This window comes from Artemia franciscana, chromosome 7 (assembly GCF_032884065.1).
Source record: "Artemia franciscana chromosome 7, ASM3288406v1, whole genome shotgun sequence".
NCBI lineage: Eukaryota > Metazoa > Arthropoda > Branchiopoda > Anostraca > Artemiidae > Artemia > Artemia franciscana.
The window spans coordinates 28,201,433-28,226,719 of NC_088869.1; the positions used below are offsets into that span (position 1 = coordinate 28,201,433).

The 25,287-nt window shown below is 35.3% G+C and overlaps 2 protein-coding genes across 5 annotated transcripts in view; both read left to right on the forward strand.

Annotated features, from left to right (window-relative positions):
* Positions 1-6,052, forward strand: part of LOC136029118 (uncharacterized) — a 29,395-nt gene extending 23,343 nt beyond the window's left edge. The window contains exon 6 of the mRNA XM_065707197.1: positions 3,892-6,052. Within this exon, the coding sequence (XP_065563269.1) occupies positions 3,892-4,156 (265 nt within the window). The 3' untranslated portion in view covers positions 4,157-6,052. The remainder of the gene's footprint in view (positions 1-3,891) is intronic.
* A 135-nt stretch (positions 6,053-6,187) lies between these two features.
* LOC136029117 (platelet glycoprotein 4-like) overlaps positions 6,188-25,287 on the forward strand; it is a 96,661-nt gene continuing 77,561 nt past the window's right edge. Inside the window, exon 1 of one of the 4 annotated variants that reach the window (XM_065707194.1) lies at positions 6,188-6,210. Coding sequence is in view for 2 of the 4 variants with exons in the window: in XM_065707196.1 (XP_065563268.1) it covers positions 24,915-24,998 (84 nt within the window). In the remaining 2 variants the exon portion in view is untranslated. Of the gene's footprint in view, positions 6,211-15,386; positions 15,409-24,765; positions 24,999-25,287 lie in introns of those variants that run through there. The other 3 variants (XM_065707195.1, XM_065707196.1, XM_065707193.1) reach the window with 3 other exon arrangements.

Genomic DNA, 25,287 nt, shown 5'->3' on the forward strand with positions numbered 1-25,287 from the left:
CATTTAGCAAAAAAAAATAAATATACAAATTTCGTTTTAATTATTTCTCTGCGGAGAGCCAAAATCAAAACATGCATTAATTCAAAAACGTTCAGAAATTAAATAAAAAAAAACAAGTTTTTTAAATGAAAGTAAGGAGCGACATTAAAACTTAAAACGAACAGAAATTACTCCGTATATGAAAGGGACTTTTCCTTCTCAACGCCCCGCTCTTTACGCTAAAGTTTTTTACTGTTTTAAAATGTAGAGTTAAGAAAAAGAGTCAAACTTTAGCGTAAAGAGCGGGACGTTGAGAAGGAAAAGCCCTTTTCATATACGGAGTAATTTCTGTTCGTTTTAAGTTTTAATGTCGCTCCTTACTTTCATTTAAAAAACTTGTTTTTTTTATTTAGAATAATAATAACTTATTTCATACCCACAAAACACTATAAAAGTATTAAAATGTGGAGTAAAAACACTGAAATACATACAAAAAATGTAAAACAAACAAAAAACGAAACATAATGACTGTAGAATTTTACATTAAATAAACACAAAAAATTATGGAAACACACACAAACACAATAAAAAACGAACTACAGAGAAATAAAAAATACAACATTAAATACAAAGAAGAAATCAAATTAAAAAAAATCTGCTTAACCATAATTAGAAATCTACCTTATGCCTGAACGATGATAATAGTTTAACGACCTGTCAGAATAAGCTTCGATTAGTGAAGGGCTTTTGAAATAGAAAAATAAATTGACAGTAAAACCTTATTCTGTAATAAAATGAGATTCTATATTCAATTATATCACCGATGGAACTATGCAATAGCGGGAGGGTTTAAGATTTAACTTGTTAATTTTATATAGAGGATTATATCAGCTTCAATTTAATTATGCGCAGCATATTCTTTTAGGGGAAGGGGGACTACCCCCAACCCTTAATATACTTTGGGACCTTACCTAGAATCTTACCTGTAATTAGGCTCTGATAATATCCTTCTCAAAAAATAATTTCGAAAGCTACACTGATGAATTTTCAAATTTGGACGCAAATTTTTCACTCTGATGGAATAAAGGGGTTAACCGGTCCATTACCCAGTAAGGGGACAAACAAAAACAGTGTAACGGGAGGAATCCACTGTTTGTTATACATGTGAAGATCAATGCATGATTACATAACGGGACATGTTCTCGTGTACATAGTCTCGTGTATGCCCCGCCTAAAAAACTAATGCCATCTTCATAAGTAAACATTGGTGTAAGGGGTATTATGATTATTTTTTTGGTTGGAGTAACGTCCATAGGGGGTACCTTGATTTATTTATTTTTTACATCAGGGGGATCTCAACTTGATTAGCGCCATGAGAGGATAACATCTTGAAGAAAATTTTTTTAAAAAAATCCTCTAAGATATTACATAACAAACAGGTGTGCACAATAGAGGCAATAGTCACGCACATTCCTATCTCCTCAAGTTAAAAGTTTTGGGACGTATTATGTGTCAAACATTTGTCCTTGCCTCCTCCTTCATGCATGCGCAATGAGAAATTTTTAACGATGGTTGGTCATACATGCAGTCGGAATATAGGAGAATCGCAGTATAAGTATTCACCGGTTGTGAAATATCAAGGAGGCACACTCGTGCCTCTTTAAAGAGGCGAACCACGACAATGTTAAGCGATCTTTGGTTCCAGTGGTCGCAGAGGGATGAGGAGGGATGTATTGCGTAGCCCGAGCTCCAACTAAGAAACCTGCCAAATTTCATCCCCCTCCGACTTTTCCTTCATGGGGAAAATCTGGCCGAAAGTTTCGACCCGTCAACCCCAGCCCCCACTTTAACGTTGTCCGCTCGGGCTGAAATTCACAAGTTAAGGTCCCCTAGGGCCCAGCAGCTCGATCCGATAACTCCTTCCCTGTTTTCCAGAAACCACGCATAGCCACTTAGCATAGGTCACAGCCGACATCGGATCTGGGTGTACGAAGACTCATTCGACGCGGAATTCTCCGAGTAAGTGCCCATGAAAGTTTCGTCGGAAAATCTTAACCCCCCGATTTTCTAGCTTAGAAAAACCCATTTTCCCATAAGAGCCCATGTTAATTTTTGAAATTCTCAAAAATTATTAAAAAGTTATATTTATAAACAAGCAGGTGTTTAGCTCAGTCGGTAGAGCGTGGGACTTTAAATCCTAAAGTCAAGGGTTCAAGTCCCTTATTGGGCGGTTTTTTTTCACAAGATCTAAATAAAAGTGTATAATTTTGATAACACCTGGACTGCTTATCATTTGAGAGATAACAGAATATTAGCTTCTTATGAGCAAAAGAAACATTTCGGTCATTCTATTTATTTTTTCTATTTTATACAGTGATTTAAAAGCGGTGGGTTGGGGGCGACAGCCACCCAACTTCCTCTCCTAATTCCTGTACGAGGAGTACAGGAATTATTAAATTACATCCACCATGGATTGTAGAAAAACGTACAGAAATAATATGAAAAAACTTCGTTTTCTTAAAGAGTTAAAGAGGCTGCGTCCCAAAGTCGAACCTTAAAACGTACAGGAATTAGGAGAGGCAGAAGGGGGGCTGCCACCCCCCAAACCCCCCGCTTTTAAAGACTCTTTTGTACAGGTTTTTTGTTGTGGGAGACTGCCGCCCCCCTAACCCCCCGCTCTTGGCTTCGGAAAGGCCCTCTTTTAATTAACAAAAAATTGAAATGAATGAATAATGGAATAACTTCGAAAAATATTAAGCACAAGAGGACAGGAGAACCATTGCGCCGAAACTAGTAATTAGTAACAATGAAGTCCCCTAACAACAAAAAACCTGTACAAAAGAGTCTTTAAAAGCGGGGCGTTTGGGGGGCGGCAGCCCCCCAACTGCCTCTCCTAATTCCTGTACGTTTTAAGGTTCGACTTTGGGACGCAGCCTCTTTAACTCTTTAAGAAAACGAAGTTTTTTTCATATTATTTTCCAAATATGACACACATTTCATAGCGCGCAATTATAAAAGTTGACCGACCGCCAGAGCAACACGTCAGCAGAAGTGTATACGTCAGAGCAACAGGTTCAGTTACTACTTGGCCTTCCAACGGAAATATTTGTCATTACACGTGCACGAAGGCGGGCCATGAAGCTTGTGTGGTTTTAGATCTGTGTCAAAAATTTTCAATTGAGAGTAAAGGAATTTTCGCTACTGTATATTATTTTTACTGTGAGGACAATCAGCAGTTGTTTCCGGTCCACTGACCACATCTGTTTGTGGCGCTGCATATTTGGGTCAGAAAATTTTGGACGACTTGGTCACTTGACCATACAGATGGAATTTTGGCAAGATTGCGTTTCGAACCTGGTATATTATGCCTATCTTCCTGCTATCCAGTTTGCGATAGGAGGGGGACTGGGAGTAGGTTTTTAGACAGAACACAAGCCAGCTTGTTTTTACCTCCAGTTTGATTGAAAACCATGAAATATTTTAGATTTCAAGAAGTTAATGCCTCTTTACCTTTTTGGTAAAAAGTTAGCAGTAATAGAGGATTAAAGGCTGTTTATACTAAATTTGGGACTTGTGCACTTTTTTTTTAGGAAATCATGTAAAATCTGAATTTTGTACCGAATCAGAATATAGCTTGTTTTCATCAAATTCAGAACCGAGCTTGTTTTCATCAAGTGAACACTTGGCTCATTTTTACATGGAGTGAGTACACAGCTATGATTCTTTTGAAGTGAATAGACACTCTACACTGTTTGACTAGTTGTGCCAATGAGCTGTCTAATTTCATCTGCTGTATAATATACAGATGAAGATTATATTTGAAATTATTGATAGATATGTGAAAAAAAATCAGATTTATATTTGCCCATCTTCAGTTATACATAGCTTTGGACATGTAATTTTTTCTTTCAGACGAAAAGAAGAACTGAATCGCCGTCAGACAGCTGAGCGTAGGAGAGCTGAAGCAGAAAAAAAAGAGCGAACTCGACTACTAAGGCGGACTTCACCCATATGGTCTCAGTTAGCAGTAGCAAATGATTCTAATTCGTATCAAGAACGTAAGCGAGCTAAAATCTTAGCTGAAAGAGAACGTCAGATGATGTATAACGCTGCAATGAATGATATGCTATCGCGTGTATGGCAACAGCCACCACTTTTTGCAAGAAAATCTACTTAATAAAAATATGGACGAGGTTACGTTCAATTTTTATTTGAAGCTGCGCTTGTTATTGTAGTTCCCATAAAGTTTGTCTTTAGTAATATCGGTATGACGAAATGAGAAAAAACGTGTCTTGTTGTTTTTATCCCGTGAAAATCTTGTGGACTCGTCAAAGCACTATTCCTCATTGCAAGCTGGGTCAAAACAAAATACTAAAAAAAATAATGCAAAAAAATATAATGAGAAAAGTTAATGAGAAAAAACAAAAATGGCTTACCGTTTCCCATCCCGTAATATTATAAGAATAGAAGTTAATGTTTGTGGCCCATAGTAAAGACATCTCACAAAACAATTTTGCCAGTAATATTTTCTTTACAGTAAATGATAGAAGGGTAAACAAATAAATCGTTCAAATGGGGATAAGTCCATTTATTAGACAGTGAAAACAAATACAAAAGTCTGGATATTTTGATCACAGATACAGCGATCGTCATCAGTGGGAAAACTAAAGTATTAGAATCAAAACTAAAATATTTATTGAGAACAAACTAATAACTTCCGGTTTCTTTCACTAGGTTCGTTTGAGAGAGTTCAATACCTGAGTTCATCCAAACTCTTGGGTTTTAAATTTTCTTCTTTAATATTACCTAAACGAAAGTTGATTTTCTTACGAAGGTTCAAAGATCTTCTTCGTCTTCTAATTGCAAAAGGAATGTTTTTAAATTTATTGTTATACTTGATTGGTCACATCTCTGCATATATACCACGTACTTTCGACGTAATACTTTAAATTAGCTAAAATTAATACAGGTATAAAACAAGTGCATGTGGTCAAAATATCCAGACTTTTGTATGTGTTTTCACTGTTTAATAAATTGACTTATTCCCATTTGAACTTTTATTTGTTCATCATAGAAAAGCAGTATGATCTTGGAAAAAGTTAAATAATGCAAGGTATTACGTCAAATATGATAGCAGTGGTGGATTTCCCCAGTGGATTTTTTCTGAAAGAAACTTTGTTTTTCTTTTTATATAACACGCTAAGAATTGCTAAATCATGATGTTTGAATCCAAAGCTGTGGGAATCCTAAGCAATCAAACTTCTGATTCAAATTGTATTTTGTGAGATTTTGAACATTTATTAAAGCAAAAGGGGCTGTGTTTTCTTACCAAGTCATACGCTTTGGGTTTTGTATCAGATTCGTGTCATTTTGTGACACGGCTTTACTCGTTTTCTTTGGCTCAACGGCCGTTTTTAAATATTTTCACTTAGCTGTTGAAAGAATGTCTGTAAAAAGGGTTTTATGATAAGACGATAACAATTAATATTGTTAGAACATCTAGATAGTTCTCCCCTATGCAGGTAGGCTTACAAATACAATCAACATGAAATATACTTACAAAATCCATCTTTATAATCAGCTTTTCTTAAGCTCGACCCTAAAGAAAGTCCCAAAATTTGCTATTTCTATTTCGGGGGATAGAATAACTGATTTATTGTGAAATGTTTTGTATTTTTGCTGTATTCACTCTGCTTGATCTGTCTTACACCACAAGAAAAACAGGGGAATTAATTCAGGGTTTAGGTGAAAAAACTCCTTTGATTTATCTACAATCCCTGCTGAAAACAAAAGACAACTCTGACTCCAATTCCCTAGATAAATAACGTACCGACCAATTAACATCCACTTAAAGTTCGAAAATAAGAAAGCTTTCAGAATTGTCATGGCTCTCGCCTGTCCTGAAAAGAAGTTTATCTTCATCTTACTTTTAGCTTGATCAGGTAAAAGTTCTGTAACATAAACAGATTAATTTCTATAGAACAATGTCAAGCTTCCCATTTAATTCGGAATGGGGGGAGAACAGTATGATAAATACGTTTTTTAAGGATTCCTGATATTTAGTCAATAATAATAACCAGCTTAAAACCCTGCTTGGTAACTAAAATGCCTCCTATATTTCAAACTCTGACTTGTGTTAAAAACCTACTTTGTTGAATAATTATTAGTACATACGGGTGCCCACAGGAGGACTAACAAAAAGCCCGTATAAGATTTTAGGACCTTGCTCAGGTATTTTTTTTTTGCGCTAATATAGGTTGACAGTGTATAGTAACGGAAATGGATAAACAAGACTTCAGTATTGGGGTCACGGCGTAAACAGATAAACAAGGTGAGATATATTCCTTGTGGTTAGTCTGCTTCTGCTAGAACATCATCTGAACAGGGTAGATCTTTTTGGTAAATCTTGTGAGTGACCCTACTTCTAACAACGTGCATATAAGCGAAATTTCACAAGATGCCAGGTTAAAAGTCGCAGTTGTTCTACCTGTTTTTTTAAGTTGTTTATTATTTCTTCGTCAAAACGTAGATTTTAGCTTGGAGGCACAGGTTCAGCTTTGAGCCAAGTGATCCTTGCCTTGGAGCAGCCACTTAGCATGTTGATGGGTAGTGGGTGACTAGACTGTGGGGATGGGAAGGGGTAAATGTGGAAACTTGGATTACTGCCAGCAAAAGCGAAGATATTTCGTTAATAAAGCTTAGGGGAAACATGCCAAGGTCTTTCTTAAAGATTCGAAATATGTCACTAAACACTAATCAGAGTGTACCATCTAAGTTATACAGGAGTAAGGTTTAGAGAAGGCCAGTTAGATATTTCCTCTACTTGATAGTTCCCTAAAATGAATCAAGAGGAGAAAAGGGCCTGTCTTTGCAGTGTCACTAAAGTAATACAAATAGGAAAAGTGGATAGGGGAGTTTGAAAATATATTCCTGTGCACTAATTATGCCTTTTGTTTTATTCTTGAAAGTTTTATTGACCTAGCACAACATATTTCAAATTCGTAAAAACCTTACGCTTCAAATATACTGAAAAAGAATTATTTCCCTGAAATGGATAAAATGAGTTTTTATAGTATCTTCTCCGAGCAATTCTCCTGACTTTACCCCCTCCAAATTACAAAAACCTACTTTTGTGTCAGTGGTGGCACTCCACTAAAATTTAGGGAGGGGGCGAACGTATTTTTCACTGTTTAGGAGGGGGTTGAGCTTGCCGTTTTTTTATCTTTTTAAATGAAAATGCATAAAAAACCTCATTTTTTTTAATCTAGAGGGCAAGCAATCCAAGGGGCACAATTGAAGCCTTCCCCTAATTGAAGCCGCTATGGAGCGCTGTATCTTGATGCTACCCGGTCTTTAATCAATCTTTAAGTTAGACCTGATGTTTTAATGGGTTCCTTTGGTTCTGAATATATTCTTTTTGATGCCTTATATCCTTTAACAAGCTTGTTGGAGTGAAAATTAACAAACGCAGTGACCACCTGTTTTCCATGATTTAACATTTTCTTTAGTTGTGGCAATGGCAAGAAAAAGGCTCAAGTGCAAGGATCTCTTTTCCTCCCAACAAAGAATGAATAATTTAGAAAACTTTTATGAACAAATGGAATTACTTAATAATTACAAAAACGAATTGTGTCTAATTATACCCCTGAAGTGAGTTTTGAATTTTGTTTGCTGCTGAAGTAAGGTCAATGTAGTTTTATATAAAACTAATTCCTCGTTTTAATTCTTTTCCTAAAGTTGTAAAGTCTTTTCCTGTAATAAATGAAAGAAAAGAAAATTTTTTCGAAAAGTAAACCATCAACATTAACAAACATTAACTTATATAAAGATGTCAAACATTAAACGAACAGAAAGGATCTAATAGTCCGTTGTAATGAATTGAAAGTAAGGAGCGACTCGGTCCAACTGTAGCCCAAAAAAAAATTTATAAAAATTGATCCATCAAATACTTAGATTTTTATGCTGATTACAAATATATAAAATTCATTAAGATTGATTTTACCCACTAAAAGCTAAACGCCCCAGAAATTAGCCTGGTTTTCGAAAAAAGGGAGAAACGCTCCCAAAAGTCAAGGGATGTTATCAAAAATCTCACCAGGAGATTCAATGCGTCAGATAACTCTGCTGCAGAGTTCCAGGTTATGGAAGGTTCCAGGTTCCAGAATATGAAGAAACTAACCTATATTAACTATTTATCGAAATTGGCAGAAATCAACTTATAGAAATATGTCAAACAATAAATAAACAAAAAAAAATCAAGCAGTCTATAGAAACGAACAATAAGTAAGGAACAACTCGGCCAAATAGTAACTGAAACTCTAAAAAAGGAATTTTTAAAATAATTAACACATCACTAGAATGGATTTTCATGCTAAATTTAGATGTAAAAAGTGTATGAAGTTTAATTTTACCCATTAAAAGCTACAAGACTGAGAAAATTGGTCTGGTTTTCGAAAATGGGGAGAAACACCCCCCAAAAGTCAAATGATCATAAAAGTTTCACTGTCAGATTCAGTGTGTCAGATAAGACTCCTGCAGAGGTTTAAAGTTTCTATTTACCAAAATGCAGAACTTTGTATTTTCAAACAGTTTGTGTTAACGAACTATAAGGAAGGAGCGAGCCAGCTCAATAGTAACCAAAACTCTTAAGAAACAGAGTTTTGATAACAATGGGTGTATCAGAAGAGTCGAATCTCGATGCAACGGAAAAGTAACCAAACTCTTAAAAAATCGAATTTTGATACTATTAGATATATCAAATTATTACGTTGATTTCAAATATATAAGTTTTATTAAGTTTAGTCTTACCCAATAAAGGCTAGGAGCCCGAGAGAATTTTCCTGAATTAAAAAACAGGGGAAACACCCCATAAAGTCTGGGAATTTTAATGAAATTCACCCCATCAGATTCAGTATATCAGAAAACCCTGCTGCAGAGGTTTAGAACTGCTTTCTACAAAAATGTGGAATTTGTATTTTTTGCCAGAAGAAAGTTCAGGGACCCATGTTTATTTATTTTTTTTTAGGGGCGATCGTATCGACCCAACAGTCCTAGAATATCCTGAGAGGAATAATTCTATCGGAAATAAGAAGTTCTAGTGACCTTATTAAGTGACCGAAATGATTGGAGGACCACTAGGCCCCCTTCAGCACCCCTTTTTCCAAAAATCGTCTAATTTAAAATTTTGAAACGGCAATTTTGTTCATCATAGTTGAAAGGCCAAATAACTATGCCTTTAGATGTAAAATGCCCCTCCTCACCGCAGCCCTTGAGGAAAAGTCTTTAAGTTATAAAAGTTACCCGTTGTTCATGCATAGTATTTTTTATTTGGAAGTATATATACATTTCTTGGTGGTGGTGGTGGGGGGTGTATTTTCTGATGGGATTTTTCCACGGTTGAATTTTCCATGGGGAAAAAAGTTTCCGGGGGGTGAAACTGTCAGGGGAAATTGTTTACTGGAGGTATTTACCAGAATTTCTATATAAAATTCTATTTATTTGTCTTGCTTTCTCTTTTCCCTCTTAATTTTACACGTAGAGCTGTTAAGGATAATTGTCCGGAGTAGATTTTCACTGGAATTGAATTGTCTAGATGATATTTCTGTAAGGAAGGAAATTTCTCCGTGGATATGGGGCCAAATTTCCTTGCATTACTTAGAAAATGATCCGAAATTAAATAAAAAAACAAGTTTTTTCAACAGTAAGTAAGGAGCAACGCTAAAATTTAAAATAAACAGAACTTATCACGTATATGAAGGGGATTGCCCCTTCCTCAACATCTCGCTTTTTACGCTAAAGTTTGAATTTTGTTCCATTTCTCTAAGAACGACTCCTGAAACACAAGGGTTGTTTAATTAGAACAATAAGAAGCTTTTTAAGAAGTAATAAAAAAAAACTTTAGGACATTAGAATGCGAGGAACTTTTAATTTCCAATAGAATTTGCTCATTTAAAAAATCTTTATGATAGCCCTGTGCTGCCTCTGGTATTGTTTATATGAGGTTTTTGAAACCTGCATGCATATAGTTTTTCGTTTAATTGAAACTTCCCCTCAACGTTCCCCAAAAGTTTCACCTTAATGCCCTTAGTTACAGCAATCGTTAATATACGCATTGGGCCTTGTATACACGGTTGCTATAACATTGCCAATATGCCCTTTTGATACTCTTTACATTCATATACTTCCTGTCATTTTCATCTTAATGTTCTTAGCCTTATAAGCACGTGCAATAGAAGACTTAGTCGAAGTAGTAGTAGTAGTCGTCGTAGCAGTAGTAAAAGTGGGAGTGGTGTTAGTAGTAGTAGTAGTAGTGTGCACTTGTTGCCTTTTGGACAATGGATCTTATTCGTTTAGTATTCTCTTAAAGTTCCAACTTAATACCCAAATCCATTCTTGAGATATGCCCTTATGACAATCTGCAAATACAAGGTGTGTTTTAATTTAGTTCAAATTTACCCTCAATAATTTTTTTAATTTTCACCTTCATACACTTAGCCTTAATAATGCTAGTATCATAGCAGTAGTGGCAGTAACAGGAGGAGTAGTAACAGTAGCATTGTTCTATTAGTAGTAGTAGTAACAGTAGTAGCAGCAGCATTAATAGCATTATTACCATGTACTTATTGTCTTTTGGTCAGTTGAACATCAGTAGTGGCGCCATAGGCACTTTAAATGCACCCATAAGGTGTATGCCTGAAGTTTCTCGTCCCGCAAGACACTAGTATTATTGATTACGCACACCTGTTTGTTAAGTAAAACTATAGGGGTGTTCTTAAGGATATTTTTTTCAAGGTTGTCATCTAGAGGTTAGTTATTTACCTATGCAAATGATTAAAAACATACCACGGCAGGTAGTAAAAACCCTAGGGCAAGGTGCCAGTAAAGTGGAGAACCCCCGGATGTAACTGAAAATGAAGTAATTTCGTGTGACAACGACACTTGTTATGATAGAGCTTATGCTTCCTCAGGATGCACCCCAAGCAGCTTACACAAGATGTGTTTTAATTTGGCGAACCTTTATAATCCGTCTTTAAAGGTTTTGTCCGCTGTATGAATCGAATTTGAGACCAGAGATTTTCGTTAGAATGAAGCTTTAGACGACTGAGCCAAAAAGCAATCGATGTTATTATGATATTCATTATTGACCAGAATTTTTAAGTCCTTTGCTATTAATTGTTTGACGCAAGCTACACAAGGACATGTTAGATTAAGTATTGAATCAGTGAGGTGTTATGAAAGTATCATTGCGCAAATGATTTTACTAGGCAGTTAGAGAAAGAAAATTTGTGTCCAGTGACCAGATATTATTGATTATTTATCGGTACGTATATTGAACTTTCATACAGCCTGCAATCGAAACAAATAAAAGCGCTCTGCTTCCACGTTGCACGTAGGAAAGCCTACTGAACATGGTGTCATTTTTCAGGTTTCAAAGACTTGTATTTTAAGTGATGCATATATTGAACTTTTATATAGGCTGTGATCGAAACAAATAAGAGCGGTCTGGTTCCACTTTGCTCGTAAGAAAATATACTGTAAAAAGGGACATATCTTAGGTTTCAAATAATTCTGTTTTAAGTGGTACGTATATTAAACTTTTATGTAGGCTGTGATCGAAAAAAATAAAAGCAGTTTGTTTCCAATTTGCTCGTAAGAGAATATATTGTAGAAAGGGTCATTTCTCATGTTTCAAAGAATTCTGTTTTAAGTGGTACACATATTGGTTTTTTATATAGGCTGTGATCGAAACAAATAAAAGCAGTTTATTTCCATGTTGCACGTAAGAAAATATACTGCAGAAAGGGACATTTCTCAGTTTTCAAATAATTATGTTTTAAGTGGTACGTATTTTGAAATTTTTTATAGGCTGTGATAGAAACAAATAAAAGCAGTTTGCTTCCACTTTGCATGTAAGAAAAAAACATTATGGAAAGGGGTATTTCTCAGTTTCAAATAATTATGTTTCAAGTGGTACTTATACTGAACCTTTATACGGGCTGTGGGACAAAAAAATAACAGCAGCCTGTTTCCACTTTGCATGTGCGAAAATATACTGTAGAAAGAGACATTTCTAGGGTTTCAAATAACTCTGTTTTAAGTGGTACGTATTTTGAACTTTTATAAAGGTTGTGATGGAAACAAATAAAATAAGTTTGCTTCCACGTTGCATGTAAGAGAAAACATTGTAGAAAGGGACATTTCTCAGTTTCAAATAATTATTTTTAAAGTGGTACTTATACTGAACTTTTAAACGGGCTGTGGGACGGAAAAAATAAAAGCAGTCTGTTTCCCATTTTGAATAAGGCATTTGCTTATTTCCATCTTATTTTCAAGAAACAATACATTTTGAACAACACTATCATATATTTTCTTCATTTTATTTCAAGCATCAAAGAATTTTATAGGAAACACTTCGAATTCTGAATAAAAAGTATGCTTTTTATTTTTTGCAATACCATTGCATACTCTCCTCATCTTATTCCAAGCAGCAAAACTGTTAGAAAAAATTTCATATTTTTGATAATGCATTTACTTATTTCCGTCTGATTGAAAGAGACAATACATTTTGAAAGACACCATCACATATTTTCCTCATCTCATTTCGAGCACCAAAACATTTTGTAGACATTGGTCTCTTAAATTCCAACGGTTGGTCTTGATTTTTATGAATTCGTGTTGATTTTTAGGGATTGGTTATGATTTCTAGGGATTGTTCTGGCTTTTTACATATGGTCTGTTGATTTCTTTGGATTGGTCTTAATTTTTAGAGGCTGACCATGATTTCTAAAGGTAAGTCTTGATTTGTATTAATCCTTCTGGATTTCTAGGGATTGGTGATGATTTCTATGAATTGTTCTGAATTTTTACATATTGGTCTCCTGATTTCTTCGGATTGGGCTTGATTTTTAAGGATTGGCCTTGATTTCTACCGGTTGGTTTCGATTCTTATGAATATGTCGGGATTTCTACGGATTGGTCATCATTTCTAGGGGTTGTTTTAGATTTCGACATATCGGTCTGTGCTTAAAGCGAAAGAATAAGGAAATGCTGACCTTTTTGTTCAGTATTCAATTCTAAGTTTACTAAAAAATGACCCTCCTTACGAACAAGAGTTTGCAAGGGGGCTAAAAAAAACACTGTCTCCATGAAAAGTAAAAAAAGTAGCTCTTTTCACACTGAATTCCAATTTTTGCGATAACTCTATAGAAAATTGCAAGAAAGGCACGTTTCTATGATTCAAAATATGTTTCATGCAATGTGAAAGGTCTAGTTCTGTTTTAAAAAAAGGTTACAAAACAAGATTACAAAGGTTACGAAAAGTTACATAAAAAGTAGCTTTTACGAGGACTTTTAACACTGAATTCTGATCTTTTGCAACCCAAACAAGCAGAAATTACAATAAGTGACAGAGATCATTGCAATTGAAATAGTAATTGGAGTAGTTTAGTAGCTGTAGTAGTAGCAGTAGTAAAAACTGCAGTGTAGTAGTATTAGTAGTAACTTGCACATTTTAACTTTTGGTTAATTGATCTTTCCTTATAAGCATTCTCTGGATGTTCCAACTTAATACCCTAATCCATTCTAGAGATACTTCCTTTTTACAATCTTTATGGTCATAGTTTGTTTAAATTTGGATTAAATTTCTCTTTAATATTTCAACCTCCAGTTTGCAGGCTATACCGTGTAGACTTTGATATGTATTAATTTTGTTTAAGATGTTTTGCATCAGATTTTGCTGATGTTCAGTTATCTGTTTCCTAGCTCTGTCATTTTCACTTGATTTGCCGAAAACTGGCTCAAGCTTTACACCCCCCCCCAGGATTTTGACGAAATCACGCCATGGTTTGGGTATGGTAAAGTTATTTACTAAGAAAATAGTTACAAACCTTGAGCTGGGTGACCTCTCTTCCTTTTTGATCAAAATGCTTTACATCTTTTAAAATAAGTAGATCACAGTTACAGAAACAGTGAATTATCCGACAAATGTTATATAGAAGGGACAAAACCATGATTGAAAAAAATACCCAAGGAGGAATCGAAAGCTTCACACTCTGAGTCATCTATTGGTGTTTGTAGGACAAAAACTGCGTAGATAATTAAGGGGGCCTAGAGGAGGAACATGAGGAAGGTGTTCTTGCAAACCTCCTGTTAAGGGTTCTAGGTCCTAACTATTACAATGATACCTTTTTATACCTCCAAGCTTTCCAGTTAGGAAGTGACCCCAAAAGTGTGGGTTTTAGTGCTATATCGCACTTACGGACAGTAGATTTGATAAAAAAAAAATTACGTATATATGAGCAATAGCTTTCAAATGAGCCATTAAACGTCACTGTATAAAGTTCTGGTAGCCCACTAGACCCAGCTTTTCCGCTTGAGACATGACATTGAGAGTTCCATTTGGTACTTGTTAATGGTAGAATTTACTGGAAAAACATAGATATGACGAGCATCTTTTATATGGTCTATTAAAAACTTGTCTACGAAGTTCCGGTAGCCCGCTACCCCACCTCGTGAGAAATGGCACAAAAGATGCTATCTGTACTGCCATATGACACTTTTGGAGGATTGAATTTATAAAAAACACGTAGATATATGAAATATTTTTAGAATGAGCCATTAAACATCTCTCTATGATGTTCTAGTAGTAGCCCAGAAAAAAAAGGAAAGAGAGACGGATCAGTGCTACCCATGTGGAAAAGTGATCTTCCTGGTTGTTCAAGGAGAGGTACTTTAATTGCCTTGTATGAGCTTTTCAACAATGCTGATTTCAACAATATACTTTTCATTTTGATCTGACGCCATTTTCGGGTGGTTTTAGACTTTTTTTCGAAATCACCATAAGTTTCTTTTCGTCATAGACTTTTACTTTTAAGATGAAACGCAATAATAATTGCCATCCCTAAGTCAGTGTCAAAGTGCAATTTTTTTCACCAGGTGGTTTTTAACGCGTTTTTTTTTTTACTTTTGGCTACTATGGGCTGTGGTTCGTTTTTCACTAGTGGCTGCCATTCGAACGCAGGCTCAAATGGATAAACAGAATCTAGGGGCTAGACTAGAGACATATTTGGTATTTTTCGTGCCACAAAATACATTATACAAATATAGACATACTTAAATATATTTCTTTCATATATAGACTCAGTATCTTTATGAATAAATAACAAATACAAAGAGGAAATATACAAGGAAAATAAGTAGGAAAAATAGTCATTCTATATACAAGTGTAATTGACTTTGAATAATGTCAATTAGATTTTAAAGGTCATTGAATCACTAAATATGGCTCCAAATTCGTTTGGGCTTAGATTGAAATATTCATTAGTGTCTATGTTAATGTGAGATAAATAATGATAGGACAGTCGGTTATATAGTTGGTAAAGACAGTGCAAAGATTTAAAAAGAGTAGAAAGACAGTTTGATTACCTTTGAGTAAGTAAACATTTTGATTTTTCAATATTCTATTTTGTTTCATTGACTTCGTCTATAGAAATCTAAATTAGGGCTCTTTCTAAAGAAATTAACGAAAAAAAATGGTCTAAAGCAGAAATTTGTTTTAAGGGGGGAAGCAAATTAAAAACTAAGTGAGATCAGTACTAAATATAGAAAAAGGTGGCAGAAGATGAAAAAAATGTGATTCACTTCAAGGAGTACCTTCCCACTTCTCAGTTAAATGTTTCGTTTAATAATAACGTAAGTGTTTTGATAACAATCAAAACACTTACAAACAAGTCCTAAATTGTCCTAAAAACAAGTCCGTTTAGTCCTAAATTGATCAATTTATTTTATAAAATAAAAAAAAGAGTTCTTCAGAGAAAAGTAGAACGTAAATTCAAATTTTCAAATTGACTTCAGAATTCTACATTGGAATATTTGCTTCAAGAGTTTTATCGAAAAGTTCAGAAACCAACATTGGTGAAAATACGACCCTTTGTTATCAAACAGTTCGTGGTAACGAACTGAAGTAAGGAGCGACCCGGCTCAATAGTAACCGAAACCAATAGTTACATCAAAAGAATCGCATTTTAATGCTGATTTTAAATATATAAGTTTCATCAAGTTTAGTCTTACCCATCAAAAGCCACGAGCCTGAGAAAATTTGCCTTATTTTAGAAAATAGGGGGAAACACTCCCTAAAAGAATGTTGTAGAACATTAACGAAAATCACATCATCAGATTCAGTGTATTAGAGAACTCTACTGTAGAAGTTTCAATCTCCTATCTACAGTAATGTGGAATTTTGTATTTTTTGCCAGAAAACAGATCACGGATGCGTGTTTATTTGTTTTTTTTTGTTTCTTTTTCTTTTCCCAGGGGTGATCGTAGTGACCCCGTGGTCCTAGAATGTTGCGAGTGGCTTCATTCTAACGGAAATTAAAAGTTCGAGTGTCCTTTTTAACTGGCCAAAAAATTGTCACACGCTCATTTTTCCCAAAGTCACTGGATCAAAATTCTGAGATAGCCATTTTACTCAGCATCGTCGAGAAACCTAATAACTATGTTTTGGAGTCTCCTTGGGAGGGGCTGTAAGTTAAAAACTTTGACCAGTGTTTACACATAGTAATGGTTATAGGCAAGTGTACAGATGTTTTCAGGTTTTTTTGGTTAGGGGAGGGAGAGGTAAAAAGGAAAGGGCTCTGTGTGGTGGAATTTCCATGGAGAATTTGTCATGGGGAAGAAAATTTCTATGAAAGGAGCGAAGAATTTTCAAGTGTTTTTTGAAAAAAAAGAAAAATAAATATGGAAAAGTTTTTCAACTGAAAGTAAGGAGCAGCGTTAAAACTTAAAACGAAAAGGAATTATTACACATATGAAGGGTTCGCCTCCTCTTAATAGCTCGCTCTTTACGCTAAAGTATTTTTAGTAACTTCAACTATTTATTATACGGCCTTTGTGATTCAGGGGTCATTCTTAAGGAATTGGGTCAAAATTTAAGCTTTAGTGTAAAGAGAGTGGTATTGACAAGGGGGCGAACCCCCTCATATACGTAAGAAAAACAGACGAATATAGAAGTACATTACGTAAGTTAATTCATAAGTTATGTACATTTTTTGCTAATAAAAACGTTCGTAAAAATTAAAAGTTCTAGCTGCGTTTTTAAGTAACAAAAAATTGGAGGGCAACTAGGCCTCCTCCCCCTATCATTTTTTTCAAAGTTGTTCAATCAAAACTATGAGAAAGCCATTTAGCCAAAAAATAATAATATGCAAATTTCGTTTTAATTATTCATATGCGGAGAGCCAAAACCAAAACATGCATTAATTCAAAAATGTTCAGAAATTAAATAAAAAAACAAGTTTTTTTGACTGAAAGTAAGGAGTGACATTAGAACTTAAAACCAATATAAATCATTCCATATATGAAAGGGGCTGTTCCCTCCTCAACGCCCCACTCTTTACGCTAAAGTTTTCTACTGTTTTAAAAAGTAGAGTTGAGAGAAAGAGTCAAACTTTAGCGTAAAGAGCGCGGCGTTGAGAAGGGACCAACCCCTTTCATATACAGAATAATTTCTGTTCGTTTTAAGTTTTAATTTCAGTTCAAAATTATTTTTTGTTGTTTAATTTAATAAGGGTTTATGATAAACCTATATAATAACGGAGTGTTCAAATAGCCAAGAAACAAACTTATACTTCTTTTATAGTCGTCAATATTACTGTATACCCGATTTACAATTATATACGTTTACGACCAAATGCATCACCCAAGGCAGTAAGTAATCCGAAACTGGAGGGGTTATATAGTTTTTTTTTTAAGTTTCTGAATTAATTTGTCATAAGTGTCAATCTATAGCATTTTTTTGGGAAAGTTGACTCTGTGTTGTCCTCCTTGTTTAAAGCTTACGGATTGCTATGTTTGGATACACGGTTTTGTGGTTTGAAATTGGTTGTAAAATTAAATAATATAAGAAAATCATTCTTAAATGATCGAAAGGGCTGAAAATTTGGACTCCCATATTAAGGGGTGAAATTACTGAAAAAAATAAGCAAAAATAAAATTAAAAGTCTTTAAGGGTAAATTAAAACTAACCTAAAAAAGTAAAATAAAAATTTCATATTATATATAAATGAAGTTTTGGGGAGAGATCAAAATAACAAATTCGTGGGACTTTTTCCTGTCAGACTGTAACTTGTGGTGAAAAAAATAGTGTTTTCATAGAAAAATCTGCAGTTTGAAACTTGCGGTATGGTTTGAATTTTCCAAGCCTCTTGGTACTCTGAAGTACCCTTTAAATCCTTTGAATTTGCTTTAGCTTTTTCAAACTTCTTCAGTCCTTATGCCTTCTAGAAACAGCAAAAGTATTTTCTCTATTTCAAAGATGTCTTGTTTGAAAGTTATGCTTTGTTATGTTTAATTTTTAGGTTTCATGGTTTGAAAATGTCCGCAAAATTAGACAATATAAAAAAAATAATGTCAACATAATTGAAAAAAAATGTTGAAAATTAATAAAAATACAAAATTGTTAAGAAAATGAAGATTCCTGATATTAAAAAAAGGCTTTCGCTAAGGTTAAAAGATACGTTAAAGCTGGTTTATTTAGGAATACTAGCAAAAAAAGAAGCTAGGTTAAGTAATTGAAAATCAAGCAGTTTCGTAAGAGATAAAAAAAAAAAAACACCTTTAGTTGAGATATCTGAAAGTGTAAGATCTCCCTATAAAAAACATTCATGACATAAAAAGCTTTTTGCTATTAAAATATCGTCGCTCTCTTCTTTTCTAAGGCTCTCTAGTCTTTTTTAAAGCCTCTTCATCTCAACTGGTCCTCATCCCCCCCAACAAAAGAAATGTAACATTAAAATTATGTATGTCAATCTGAAGAATCAAAGTTTTTAGTTATTTGAATGTGAAGATTAGGTTTATCTTGTTTATAGTTCTTTTGTAGTCCAAATTATTCGTCTTTAAGCTGGTTTCGATTTTAAATAAAAGTGGTGCCATGAGAAAACAGCACCAGTTTTATTCGCTGATTCAGCCAGATGATATTCTTCAGAAACACTTTTGTCTTGATCCATCTGACATTCCTCTTCGTTTTTTGAATCCAGATCAGTATATAAAACGAAATATCCACTCAGTATAGCATTTAACAACTCTGATTCATTAAAACATTCGTTGGTTTGCTCTTGCAGCAAGATATTAACACAAACTTCTGTGAATGAAGTGTTTTGTGCTCTATTATCCGGAAGAAGGGTCTGAAGCTCAGCAAAGACGAAAAATTTATCGGCAATAACCTCAGTTACCCTTCCTTTTTCCCTGACCTCTTATGGTTTGGGGCTGGTTTTGTCAAATGAAAAATATGATTAAAGGTTCGAGGGGTACAGAATGTTTATACTGTGAGATGTTTATAATAGATATATATATATATATATATATATATATATATATATATATATATATATATATATATATATATATATATATATATATATATATATATATGTTGCATATAAATAGATTGTCAGGTTTACTGACTCTTGAACATGCAACATATAATTGTCCATGGGAAAAACAATCTGTATTCAGATCTATACCTCATTATTCTAATGATGTATCCCTGTGTCCCGGTCGTCATTTATATTCCCTGTGTCCCGGTGCCCCAGTTTGTAATTTCTCTTTGAGTGTCCCGGTCGTCATTTATATTCCCTGTGTCCCGGTGTCCCAGTCGTCATTTGTGTCCCGGTCTGTAATTTCTATTCGAACAATCCCTGTGTCCCGGCCGTCATTTATATATCCCGCCTGTGCCCCCGGCGTCCCCGTTGTAGTTGTGTCCCTGTGTCCCGGTCGTCATTTATATTCCCTGTGTCCCGGTCGTGATTTGTGTCCGGGTGTCCCAGTCTGTAATTTCTCTTCGAGGTTCCCGGTCGTCATTTATATTCTCTGTGTCCCGGTCGTCATTTGTGTCCCGTTGTCCCGGTATGTAATTTCATCAGTTGACAAGCATGACGTATTCCCTGTGTCCCGGTCGTCATTTGTGTCCCGTTGTCCCGGTATGTAATTTCATCAGTTGACAAGCATGACGTCAGTCGGCAAACATCTTCATGACGCATACAGCTCAATCCTTATAATGACGTCAGTCGACACACAAACATGACGTTACTCGACACACACACACACACACACACACACAGACAGCTAATGATATATATATATATATATATATATATATATATATATATATATATATATATATATATATATATATATCTTTTTATATTCACAGGTAGGACACAGGGATACAACTACAATGGCGTGTAACGACTTACGCGCACGGGGGGGGCTTGGGGGGCGCGAAGCGCCCCCAAAAACTAGGTGTTGGGGTGGCGCGAAGCGCCACCCCAACAGCTAGTACGTAATAAAAACATGAAAATACAAAAGTTCGTTACGTAAGCTAATTTGTAAGTTACGTATATCTTTTACTAATGAAAACATTCGTAAAAAATTAAAAGTTCTAGTCGCCTTTTTAAGTAACCAAGAAATCGGAGGGCAGCTAGGCCTCCTCCCCCGCTCTGTTTTTTCTCAAAATCATTCGATCAAAACTATGAGAAAGCCACTGAGCCAAAAAAATACGGAAAGTAAGGAGCGACATTAAAACTTAAAACGAACAGAAATTACTTCGTATATGAAAGGGGCTACTTCCTCATCAACGCCCCGCTCTTTACGCTAAAGTTTTTTACTGTTTTTAAAAGTGAAGCTGAGAGAAAGAGTCAAACTTTAGCGTAAAGAGCGGAGCGTTGATGAAGAAGCAGCCCCTTTCATATACGAAGTAATTTCTGTTTGTTTTAAGTTTTAATGTCGCTCCTTACTTTCAGTTAAAAAAACTTGTTTTTATGGCACTTGGCATTAACCAAGTGACATATAGCAATCGCGAATTCTGTCGGTCTGTCGGTCCCGGTTTTGCTACTTTAGGCACTTCCAGATAAGCTAGGACGATGAAATTAGGCAGGCATATCAGGGACCGGACCAGATTAAATTAGAAATAGTCGTGTTCCCGATTTCACCATCTGGGTGGGGGGTGGGGTTCCTGTTAATTCGGAAGAAATAGAAAAATTGAATTATTTTTAACTTACGAACGGTTGATCAGATCATAATGAAATTTGATGTTTGGAAGGATATCGTGTCTCAGAGCTGTTATTTTAAATCCCGACCGGATCTGGTGACATTGGGGGGATTTAGGAGGGGGAACCTAAAATCTTGGAAAACACTTAGAGTGGAGGGATCGGGATAATGCTTGGTGGTAAAAATAAACACAAGTCCTAGATACATGATTGACATAACCGGAACAGATCTCTTCTCTTTTGGGTAGTTGGGGGGGGATGTTAATTCTGAAAAATTAGAAAAAACGAGGTATTTTTAACTTACGAACGGGTGATCGGATCTCAATGAAATTTGATATTTAGAAGGGTATCATGCCTCAGAACTTTTATTTTAAATCCCGACCAGATCTGGTGACATTGGGGGGAGTTGGGAGGGGGAAACCTAAAATCTTGGAGAACACTTAGAGTGGAGGGATCGGGATGAAACTTGGTGGGAAAAATAAGTACAAGTCCTAGATACATGATTGACATAACCGGAACGGATCCGATCTCTTTGGGGTAGTTGGGGGGGTAATTCTGAAAAACTAGAAAAATGAGGTACTTTTAACTTACGAACGGGTGATCGGATCCCAATGAAATTGATATCGTGTCTCAAAGCTCTTATTTTCAATCTCGACCGGATCTGGTGACATTGGGGGGAGGTTTGGGTGGGGGAACCTAAAATCATGGAAAACGCTTAGATTGGTAATTCTGAAAAATTTGAAAAAATGACGTATTTTTAATTTACGAAGGAGTGATTGGATCTTCATGAAACTTCATACTTAGAAGGACCTCGTTAAGAAAACATTAAATGTTAGAAAACACTTAAAGCGGAGAGATCAGGATGAAACTGGATGGGAAGAATAAAAACCTGTCTAAGATACTTGACTGACATAACTGGACCAGATCTGCTCTCTTTGGTGGAGTTGGGGGGGGGTAATTTTGAAAATTGAGGTATTTGTAACTTACGAAAGGGTGATCAGATCTGAATGAAATTTGATATTTAGAAAGATCTTGTGCTTTAAAGCTCTAATTTTGAATTCCGACCAGATCCTGTGACTTTGGGGGGAGTTGGAGGGGGAGACCGGAATTTTTGGAAAACGTGAAAATTGGGGTATTTTTATCTTACGAATAGGTGATCGGATCTTAATGAAATTTGATATTTAGAAGGAATTCATGTCTCAGAGCTCTAATTTCAAATCCCGACCAAATCTTTTGACTTTGGGGGGAGTTGGAGGGGGAAATCTTGGAAAACACTTGAAGTGGAGGAATCGGGATGAAGCTTGGTGGATAAAATAAGCAAATGTCCTTGATACGTGATTGACGTAACCGTACTAGATTCGCTCTCTTTGGGGGATTTGGTGGGAGGGGTTCAGTGATTTGGCGAGCTTGCTGCTTCTGGACGTGCTAGGACCATGAAAATTGGTAGGCGTGTCAGGGAGCTGCATAAATTGACTTGATAAAGTCGTTTTCCCAGATTTGACCATCTGGGGGGCTAAAGGGAGAGGAAAAATTACAAAAAATAGGTATTTATAACTCACGAGTGGATGATCGGATCTTAATGAATTTTGATATTTAGAAGAACATCGTGACTCAGAGCTCTCATTTTAAATTCTTACCGGCATTAAGCCTCTGATTTTCCTTTTAAATCAATCTATTGATTCTTAGAATTTTGTTAGAGCTCATACCATATGAGCTCTTGGCTCTTAGCTCTTCTTGCCTCGTCACAAGTGCCATATGAGGTCTTAGCTCTTGTTTTTTATTTAATCACCAGAAGACGCGGCATGAAAAACTGTATCTGATGCATATAAAAAGTCATCAAACAGTTCGTGGTAACGAACTGTAGTAAGGAGCGACCCGGCTCAATAGTAAACGAAACTATAAAAAACGGAATTTTGATGCTAAAAGATACATTAAAATAATCGAATTTTCACGCTGATTCTAAATGTATAAGTTTCAATTAATTTAGTCTTTTTCATCAAAAGTTACGAGCCTGAGAAAATTCGCCTTATTTTGGAAAATAGGGCGAAACATCCCCTAAAAGTCGTAGAATCTTAACGAAAATCACACCATCGCATTCGGTTTATCAGAAAACCCTATAGCAAAAATTTCAAGCTCCTATCTAAAAAAAATGTGGAATTTCGTATTTTTCGCCAGAAGACAAATCACGGGTGCGTGTTTTTTTTTTTATTTTTTTTTCCCAGGGGTCATCGTATCGACCAAGTGGTCCTAGAGTGTCGCAAGAGGGCTCATTCTTAGGGAAATGAAAAGTCCTAGTGCCCTTTTTAAGTGATCAAAAAATTGGAGGGCACCTAGGCCCCCTCCCACGCTCATTTTTTTTCCAAAAGTACACGGATTAAAATTTTGAGATAGCCATTTTGTTCCACATAGTCGAAAACCATAATAACTATGTCTTTGGGAATGACTGACTCCCCCACAATCCCTTTGGGAGGGGCTGCAAGTTACAAACTTTGACCAGTGTTTACATATAGTAATGGTTATTGGGAAGTGTACAGACGTTTTCAGGGGGATTTTTTTGGTTTGGGGGTGGGGTTGATGGGAGGGGGCTATATGGGAGGATATTTCCTTGGAGGAATATGTCATGGGGGAAGAAAAATTCAATGAAAAGGGCGCAGGATTTTTTAGCATTACTATAAAAAAAACAATAAAAAAATAAACATGAAAACGTTTTTTCAATTGAAAGTAAGGAATAGCATTGAAATTTAAAACGAACAGAGATTATTACGCATATAAGGGGTTCTAAAAATACTTTAGCATAAAGAACGAGGTATTTAGGAGGAGACAAATACCTCGCTCTTTATGCTAAAGTATGTTTAGTAATTTCATCTATTTATTCTACGGCCTTTTTGATTCAGGGGTCATTCTTAAAGAATTGGGACAAAACTTACGATTTAGTGTAAAGAGCGAAGTATTAACGAGGGTAAGAAACCCCCTCGTAGGCGTAATGAAAATATAAGAATATATAAGTTTGTTACGTAAGTTAAATCTTAAGTTACGCATATTTTTTACTAATAAAAACGTTCGTTAAAAATTAAAAGTTCTAGTAGCCTTTTTAAGTAACCGAAAAATTGGAGGGCAGCTAGGCCCCCTTCCCCACCCCTTATTTCTCAAAATCGTCTGATCAAAACTAAGAGAAAGACATTTAGCCAAAAAAATTAATATACAAATTTCATTTCAATAATTTATGTGCGGAGAGCCAAAATCAAACATGCATTAATTCAAAAACGTTCAGAAATTAGATAAAAAAAACTAGTTTTTTTAACTGAAAGTAAGGAGCGACATTAAAACTTAAAACGAACAGAAATTACTCCATATACGAAATAGGTTGTCTCCTCCGCAATCCCTCGCTCTTTACGCTAAAGTTTGACTCTTTGCCACAATTCTACTTTTTAAAACAATTAAAAGCTTTAGCGTAAAGAGCGAGGGATTGCGGAGGGGACAACCAATTTCATATACGGAGTAATTTCAGTTCGTTTTAAGTTTTAATGTCGCTCCTTACTTTCAGTTAAAAAAACTAGTTTTTTTTATTTAATTTTCAGTAAAAACTGACTATAGGAGGTGTCCACGCAGCTCTCCCGATAAGGAAGAATGTGTTTAAGCAAGTGCAGAGCCAAAAACGTGTTACTCGTTCAATTCAAAACTTGCACTTTTCAAAGACTTGTTTGCAAATCAATGAGGCATTTCTCAAAACAACAAATCTCGTTTACGCGCTATTAGATCAGTATATCAACAGCATGGAATCAGATATTTATTTCAGTTGATGCTTATTCTCTGAGAGAAAAAGGGGTGTGAAGTACGAAATACTCCTAATATATATGCAGTAGTTTCAGTTAGTTATATTTTAATGCGGAAATGGCAAAAGACAATCTTAATATCCAACATGGATTATTATTTACGAAACACAAGGTGATTCTGGAAAATCTTCAAATGGAGCAGGTAAACAATTTACTTTATGGCCTCGTCTGAGCTAAACACTAGCCTGTGCTACAGGGGCACAATTTCGTCAAAATCCTGTGGGAGGGGGAGTGAAATCGGAGCCAATTTTCCCAGCTGAAGTGAAAATGACAGTGAAAACTAAAAAAATAAGGTATTTGGTACCATAAAGGTACTATTTAGTACTTTAAAAGTATTATATAATACAATATAAAGGTAACTTATAGCTCTATAAAGGTAAATATGCACTAAAAAACTTATCTGTTTCTGTTGATGCTTGAATTATGCAGTT